Source organism: Pinus tabuliformis, chromosome 9 (assembly GCF_031772625.1).
Source record: "Pinus tabuliformis cultivar Carrire ecotype Pingquan chromosome 9, CPIR1, whole genome shotgun sequence".
Classification (NCBI taxonomy): Eukaryota; Viridiplantae; Streptophyta; class Pinopsida; order Pinales; family Pinaceae; genus Pinus; species Pinus tabuliformis.
Window position 1 is genome coordinate 848,828,363 of NC_142307.1, and position 9,511 is coordinate 848,837,873.

Genomic DNA, 9,511 nt, shown 5'->3' on the forward strand with positions numbered 1-9,511 from the left:
GGGTATGAATGTGTTTGATAAAGTGAAAGGTTTTATTTATATTTATTATTGAGAAATATATAACAGAAATATTATTGTAATAAAAATATTATTATTTATTATTATAATAAAAATGGTTAATTATTCTAAAAAAATTATTATTATTAATTTTGATTTTATTTTAAATTTTTATGTTATGACAAAAAATATAAATGTATCTTTTATAACCAAGATATAAGGTAGTTTTTCTAAAATTAAGTACGGTTTGAAAATTCCTAGTTGGTAATCTAATGAAATTTATTTTTTTAATTTATTAAAAGTTAATTAGCCTAACAAACCGGTGGTTGATAAACATTTAGATGAAGCATATGCTAAGATCTAGACCGTCAATTAAAAAAATAAATAAATAAGTCAACAAATCCAGGTTAAGTTGAAATAAGAAGCCTTGAACAATTAACACTTTTATTCAGTGATTTTTCATTATTTCAAATGGAGTTGTCTTTTGTGTTATTTAAACTAGTTTTTTTTATTGTATATATGGATTCGGTACTATGAAAAACCCCCTATAACGCTTCTATTGTGCAGGGGTTACCCATCAAACTTGTGATTTCAATAAATTCTTGTCAAATTTTAGAAAAATTAAACAAGAAAAATCTACCGAAAAAACTTTCAAAAAATCATACTAAAACAACTCTATTTCAAATATCACTGAAATTTTTAAAAAGCATTAAATACATATTTTAAAATAATTGAATATAATGAAATTCATGTGTAAATTATTCGAACAAAAATAATTTATACATCGATTCCAAGTACAAATGGCCCACTTAAAACTGAACCAAAAACACAATTTGTGAAGAGAAAAATTCATACTGGAATTGTGAAGAGAAAAATTCGGCGCCGCGCCATGGAATCCTCTATATGGAATAGAGACACTGATTTTACCTCCTTCAAAACATCAGAGACCCTACTTTCTCTGTTTATTACTGCTCTTTCGGAATATGATTCCTGGCAGAGAGTCAAAGTTTGGTTATTCATTACTTATCTGTATTTTTCTTTCTTATTTAATCGTTATATATTAGTCATTTTAAAACCTTTCGTAATGGATAATTTGATGAGTTATTTAAATATTTATTCATATTCATATATATATATATAAGTAATTTCAAATAAAATTATAGAAAATAAAAGAAATCATTGATTAAGATGGTTAAGATTTTAAAATAAATGTTTTATTATACAACATCTATAATATTAATATTAAGATTTTAAAATGAGATTTTAATATATTAATACATTAATGTACAGTAGATTTTTGAATTTAATAGAAAAAACTCATCTCTGTTTTCAGTCACATCATGTGATTCTACATTGTACACATTTAAGCATAAGACATGAACATTAAAGCCTAGAACTTAAAGGTTGAGACTCACACAATATGTCCACACTCTATATAAAACACTAGATGACATTTCTTATTTATGTAAGTGAAATAGTTGTTTTTTATGTATTTTCTTTAGTGTTGGCACATTGGTGATAAATCTCAGATTTTATAAAGGGATTCATTTATTAATTTGATTAGAAAACACATATACTTTCTTGTTGGATATGGAAATCTTAAATGTGTGGTTACCAAGGCTTGTGGTTACATTCACAATTGAATCTAAACACAATCGGGTTTGTGCCTTTTAGGTGAGTGTGTATGCTAGAAAACTATATTCTTCTTCAAAATCCATGCTTGCATATTATTATTACTTGAAATGTTACTAACCCCCAAATTTCTTATTTAAAAGTGCTTTCAAACTTGTATTATTATTTAAAAAGTTCTCCTTAAATTCAAGGTATGAAATTGAAAAGTAAGATCTATTGTGCCCCTTCAAAATACATTATAGTTAATAGATTTGACCATGTTACTTGAAAACTTTTCAATTTTTTTAACATATTTATAAAATATTTAAAATTATTTAAATAATAACTACACATAATTGCACCACACTATTGACTAATTTATTATAAAAAATGTAGATATTTATCTCGGGATTACCCATCAAACTTTTGATTTCAATAAATTTCTGCAAAATCTTTAGAAAAATTAAACCAGAAAAACTTCCAAAATTTACTGGCCATCAAATTTATACACCCTACATCAGACGCATTGTCAAATTCACACTACAAATTTCTTTACCGCAAGAATCTCCGCCCCACGCAATATATATATTTAAAATACAATTCAAAGTGGAGTAGCCCTGTCAATTCTCGGCCCGAGGGTACAATTCACCAACAAATGGAATCTGAATATATGAAAGCAATTCCTGCGAATCGATTCCGCGATTATGGGATAAGAGTGTTAAAATTACAGTTAGCATCAGCTTCGTCATCATCTATTTAAATTCATGGCCCTTCGTCCTCTCCTGCAACGCATTGGTGCTTCTCTGGACTTTTGCGCGATCCATTTTTCCCTGAGTCATACACAGTCTGTCATTTTATCCATGGCCTCTGTGCAATGCGTGAGTGGCGCGCTTTGCGCACAGGAAGAAGAGAGCCGGAAAGGGAAGTTATCCAGAGAAGCCGAGAGCGCTCTGCAATCCCTCGCTCTCAGTTGGGGGGACGCCATCGGCGCAAACGAGATGGAAACCGTGCCTCTCAGCGGGGGCATGACGAATGAGATTTTCCGGTGCAGTTGGAAGAACGGAGAGGACGAGAAGCCCAGGAACGTACTCGTTCGAATCTACGGAGCAGAGAGCGCGAATGTGTTTTTCGATCGGGAATATGAGATTCGGGCATTTGAGTCCATTTCCAGGCTTCGCCACGGACCCCGTCTCCTCGCTTCCTTCCCCAACGGTCGCATTGAGGAGTTTCTCAATGCCAGGGTAAAGTTCATATTTTATATTTACATTTTTTTTTAAACACAGCTGAAAATTTTGTAATTCAGTGGTGAAAATCAGCGGTGGGGATAGTTAATGTTGCGGTTATAGGTAAATGTAGGTTGATTCATTATTTTTATTCAAGATAACCTGATGTTTCTTGTTCTTGGGTAGTTAACCAGTGATGGTTTGCTCCTATCTGATGCTTCTTGTTCTTGGGTGCTTAACCTGTTTCCTTTCCTTCACTGTCTGTTATACCCAAACATAGATTGATTCATCACTGTTATTCAATGAAAATCACATCACCTGAAATTCCCATTTATGTTTTGTAGAGGCAGACTGGTTCTTGAGTTGTTGCCTTGTTTCTTTACTTCCGAAAAGACTAACTCTTAACCAAGTTTTAGAGCATCTAAATAGTTTAAAATGTATTTTTAAATATATAAATAGATTCCACACTTGAAAAAACACTAACACTAAATTTACATAGTAAATTATACTGAAACTTATTTCTCACTGCTTTTTGGTTTTTGGTTTTATTTTCATCACTGCTTTAGACACTGTCAGCCCCTGATCTGAAAAATTCAGAAATATCCGCTAAAATAGCAGCAAAGTTATGGGAGTTTCATCATCTTGACATACCAGGTCCCCGAGAGCCGAAGCTCTGGATGCGCCTCAGGTTTGTTCTCAGATCCCGATCAAATTAACTTGTGCAGCGCCCACTGTTTTTGCAGCGAAAATTTGCTAAATTCTTTGTTATTTGTTGTAAAACCAGGAACTGGTTGAGTAAAGCATTGGAAGTATGCCATGACAACGAGGTTGCCGAATTCCAGCTTGACTGTCTGGAACAGGAGATCGGTGATTTGGAAGTGATGTTATCGGAGGATCAGAGAATTGGGTTCTGTCACAATGACTTGCAGTATGCTAATGTCATGTTTAATGATGACGATAAATCTGTGACGTTGATTGTGAGTGTTCCTTGAAATTGATCAAAAAATTGTTACTTCTCACGTAGCTATTAATTAAAAATGTGAATATCGTGATGTATCATTCTTTTCATGGTTGAGATTAATGATTAATTTATTTTAGGTAAATACATTACCCACTCCTCCTAGGTCCATCCATAGCTTGATTCCTTTGTGTTGATATGCTACAGGTTGGCTCTTTTCCTTTTCCTTTGCTTTTGTTTTTGAATTTTATTTGTGGGATTCATTTGCATCTATGAAATATTTTAAATAGAAAGTTAAATTTAATTTTGATTTTAAATTTTAAATTTTAGAAAAATTTTGAAGTTTGATAAAAAAATTTAAGTTAATTGTTAAACCTTGTTGTTAAAACCTGGTTGTCATTTGTTAAATTCTTTAATTTCGGAAATATTTTTAAAATCTGCAATTAATTTTTTTAATATAAAATAAAGACAATTTTAACTTTATCTAGTTGAACTGATTTTTCCTATTTTATTTTTTTGATAATGTTTTAATTTAGATTTTAAATGTGCCATATGTTCTAAATAAAGTGCCATTAATTTTTTTATATGAAATAAAAACAATTTTAACTTTATCAGTTAAACTGATTTTTCATATTTTACTTTTATATAATATGTTAATTTTGATTTTTCATATTTTACTTTTCAATAGTGCGTTAATTTAGATTTTAATTTACATTTTAGATGTACCCTATGTTCTAAATAAAGTGTATTGAATAAGAATAATATTGAACTTCAGTTTGAATTAAAAGATAATATTACACTTTTAAATTCACAATTTGAAAAAAAAAATAGTGTTATGTAGATTTGAAAACATAATATATTATAAATAATATATTTTTAATATAATTAATAATTAGATTTTTATATATATCTATTATATAATTTATAAATTTCATTAAAAGTAAATTATTAGTGTTATGTAAGATTTGAAAACATAATATATTATAAATAATATAGTTTTAATATAATTAATAATTAAGTTTATATATATATATATATATATATATATATATATTATATAGTTTATAAATTTCATTAAAGTAAGTTATTATATTGTTGTTGATTTTTGAATTTTTATTTTATTATATTTTAAATTTATATTAAACATTTAAAAATTAATTAATTTTTATTTATTTTAATTAAATATATTTTTTTATAATTAAAATTAGATATATAATTATTTAAAAATTATATATATATATATATTCACTTTATCTTCATATTTCATTAATATATTTTGATTATAAATTTTATTTTATTTATTAATATTTTTCTAACTATTTATTTATTTTTTTACATTATGCAGGATTATGATTCTTCCGGTTATGATTATGTGGCATTCGATATAGCAAATCATTTTTGTGAGATGGCTGGAAATTATCATTCAAACCAACCTCATATATTAGATTATACCAAATATCCAGGTATTGTTTAATATAATATATAATTAATAATATATAGAGTATTAAATAGTTATAATTTTATTCACTTGTTATGCATATTTTAATGATTTTAATATAGAAAATTATTTTATATTATTTTATTTTTTCACTATTTTTTTAAAATTATTATTAATATATTTTCTCTTAATTTTATAAATTATTATTGAAAGTAAATTAAAACATCTCAAAATATTTGAAACTATTATTTATTTTTACTTTGATTACTAAATTAACATTAGATTAATATTTTGTGTTTTACAGATCTTGAAGAACGTGAAAGATTTGTAAAAGAATATTTAAATGCATCCGGTGAGTTGTCTTTAACTTACTAAATTATAATTTATAATTATATTATATTTTTTGGATTAAGGTTCTGAAGTAAGGATATTAAAAATCTTTTTTATATGTTAATTGAGGGTTTTATGGTTATTTAGTTTATAATTTAAATAATTATAATTATTTATAATTATTTTTTTTAAATATCAATTTTTTTAAAGTTAATGGAGAACAAAATTGTCCCAAAATCAAAATACATCCTACAATCATCATTAAACATCCATATTACCTAGAATTAGATTATAAGGGCCACCACCTCTAGGTTGGTGAAATGCTTCATGTACATGAGCTTCCATGTGTGTCATTCTTCCTTCAAAGTTGTCGAACGGCTCCTAGAGCCACTTTTGACATCTGCAAATGGAGTCTAATCAATATAGTATATGCTAGTGGTTATGTTGGCTATCATTCAAAAAACCAATGACCTCGTTGTGATCATTGTGGTGATCTTTGGCCAATTATTCTACTGCTGCTATTACTTGATGAATTTGAGCTTCCAATGAGCTAGGCCTCCCCACACTTCCCTCCACAAACACAAAAGGATAGAAACTAGGATACAAAAAACAAGAATTTGAGGCCAGTGAAACCAAGTGAATTGTGCGACCACTGAACAAAGGCCTCGAGGACAAACTACAGGTAGTAGAGACTCCCGCACCCACACCAGAGCCTACAGCAGGCTCAACCCAGATGGAGCAAACAAATTATTGAAACCAAGAATAAGTAGACCAAATGAAATTACCTGCTTGAAGGCGAGGGATATTGTCACGAGACACAGTCAGAAGATGAACCTAGCGTTGTGAGCCACCACACACCTCAATAGCACATAATTCTCCATGTTCGCAACAACACAATGCGATCTGGGGTCTCATATGGTGCTTTGAATCACCAACGAAGTGGGCACATCACCAAAATTATCCCACACATTGCTCACATTAATCGACGCCAAACCAGGAGTAGGGAATGGCTTGAATGATAAGCCTTCGTTCACACCCAAGAAAACTAACCCCCTGCAATCCTATCCCTCATGGCCTAATACCTACAAATAAACTCTACAGCTAAACCAAGACTTGTTATACTAAAAGCTTCAACACCCATGTCCTATAAGCCAAGACTTGTTATACTAAAAACTTCAACAACCATATCCTAAGTATCCATTCCATGATTTACCACCCAATTTATAAATATCAATTTTAATTTTATTATCTAAATATAATTTTTTATTTTTTATTTTACATATAATAAAAAATAATATTTACATATTTTTATGATTTAAATAAAATGATTAAAATTAAAATAATTAAAAATGTATATATAAAAAATAAGTTTGAAGTTTCTATTTCCCATACTAATTTTTTAATTCTTTTCGTGTATATTTAGGCCAAACGATCAAAGACAACGAAGTTGAGCAACTTTTAGAATATATTGACAAATATACCCTGGTCTGCCATATACATTGGAGCTTATGGAGTCTTATTTCGGTATTCTCTCTTTCACCTATTTCCCTTTAATTAATATTATCTTGAATATAACTAAGAGCGTGTTATTCTTTTATAAATATTTTGTACAAATTTTTAGTTGTATATACAATTTCTTTTATAGTAATAATAATGTTTAAATTTATTTTTTTAAATATTAATTATTTTTTATTTATATTAATGAACTTAGTATCACCACATGACTTACAATTTTACTATTATGTTTGTTTTGTATGCAGAGTCATGTGAACAATATCGAATTTGATTTTGTGGATTATGCAAGACAGAGGCTTCAACAATATCAATTATTGAAAGCTAAATTAAAAGTTGAATCTACATATTCACCTTGTGAAAAGAATTGGGATTTTATCACAGATTTCATATCACCACTGGATGCTAATATGCATTATGATTGTCAAATCATAGAATGGTAGGGAAATTGTGATTTAAATTATAATCATGTAATATCATTTTATTTAAAATATTATTAGTAAACTATTAGTTTGTTGTACAAAGAAGCATTAACCTGTATTATGCTCATAAAATGGTAGTGAAATTATAATTGAAGTTGTTAAATAATCATATCATCCAATTTTATTTAAAGCGTTATTTTATAAATAATATTTTTTCCATATAGATAGAAACAATGTATCTTTAACATTTTATTTTTTAAATAATTTTTTATACAAATAAAATTATAATTGGTTTATAGTGGTAAATCAAGAATAAAATATATTAAAATATATTGAGTTAATTTTATTTTATTTTAAAAATGAGTAGTAACCCATATAATTTTATGGTTGTATATTAAAATATGTTTTTTTAATACGAAATAGAATTTTAGAAACATATAATTATTTAAAAAATTATATGAAAAGATTTTATTAATTTTTAATTATATAATTATTATGATAATAAGTTACTTTATTTTCAAGATATAATAAATTGTTTTTTAAATATGTAGGTTGGAAATAAGTATTTTAAACCCAATATGTAATTATTTAATTGTCTTGTTATAATTATATTTTTATATTGAGAAAGTACTATGTTTTTTTTTCAAATTTCATTACTATAAAAGTTGTAGATTAAAATCTCTCATTTATGGAACATTTTAAATTTCATTATGATAAAAGTGATAAATTAAAATCTCTAATTTATGGAACATTTTAGTAAATTATATATAGATATCATTTAATTTTAATTAAATTATAAAGATAAAATAAATAATATCTTATAATTATCATATGATTTCTCAATTATGCCTTCATACATTATTTTACATGCATTGGTCCCAATCACATGCTCATTTGTGCATATGAGGCCCTCTTTTCATTGAAACTCATGTGTCTCCTTCCATGTCATGAGTTCTAGCATCATTCTTTAAATCAAGCTTTTACTTGAATCATAAGAAAAGACATGACGAAACCCACACTTTTGAATGTTGGTATAAAAAATCAATCAAATCTTAATTGAATTAATGGATATGAATATTATATGATAGAAGAATCCATTCATCTTTATTGGAGTGATTGATTATATTATGCAATTTAAAATCTAGAATAAGAATTGTAGCTCTTTATGCTTACTATTTTTCCCATAATGAGCATCAGTAATAAGGGTTGATTAAGCATCGTCTTATACCATGGTGGTCAACATAGGAGATCAACTTGTAAGAGGAAAATTTTTGCATGCTAGCTTGCTTTGATGTTATCCTTGCACAATTAGAAATGTAGATCAATATCTTGTGTCCAACACTAGAGTGGAAAATTTTTAACCCCCCCAAAAAATGTTGTTTAATGGCTCAAATGATTCCAAAAGGTTTCAAACCTCAATTCTCCAAAATGGGACTCACCATTAAAAGCACCTTGAGAACTGGTTCCTCCAAATTTTTACACTCTAAAAGAATTCATATTGATGAAAAATAACGTAATGATCCAATCCAGATCGTACCTCCCCATTTAAGGGGGCACAAAATAAAAAATAAAAATGCACAATTTTCCCCTTGAGAAAGCGTTATGGAGAAAACCCAACTAGAAGGTGAGGTTACTTTGTTCTCTTTTCTCTAGTATGGAAATATGCAATTACAAGAGAATAGGTACTCCCTATGGAGTTACCTGATACCTATGCCCTATAATATTACTATGGAAACTTAACGCCCTCTATTTTACTCTCTAAATTTCCACTTACAATATCTCTAGTCAATAATGGAACAAAATACAATAGCATATAATGAAACCCCTACACCTCCTAGTGGCTAGGCATTGAACATAATCGATATCCAACTAGAGGTAAGGTTTGACTCTCTTAACCCTCAACTAGAAATATAATATTGGGTCATCTAGAGTCTTCTTAAAAGTCCACATATCGATATATCAATATGCATGAGTGATAATAGTTTATGTGGTGTGCTTTCATATAATGGTGGTCAACATG

At 28.0% G+C, this 9,511-nt stretch overlaps 1 protein-coding gene across 1 annotated transcript; it reads left to right on the plus strand.

The window, feature by feature from the left end:
• Window positions 1-2,363: 2,363 nt before the first annotated feature.
• On the plus strand, window positions 2,364-7,574 carry LOC149151450 (putative choline kinase 2). Its single transcript, XM_089439969.1, has 7 exons — window positions 2,364-2,849; window positions 3,398-3,519; window positions 3,616-3,808; window positions 5,135-5,252; window positions 5,532-5,579; window positions 6,981-7,081; window positions 7,318-7,574. The coding sequence occupies exons 1-7, from the start codon at window positions 2,373-2,375 to the stop codon at window positions 7,510-7,512; spliced, it is 1,254 nt and encodes a 417-aa protein (XP_089296095.1). The 5' UTR covers window positions 2,364-2,372; the 3' UTR covers window positions 7,513-7,574.
• The last annotated feature ends 1,937 nt before the right edge of the window (window positions 7,575-9,511 follow it).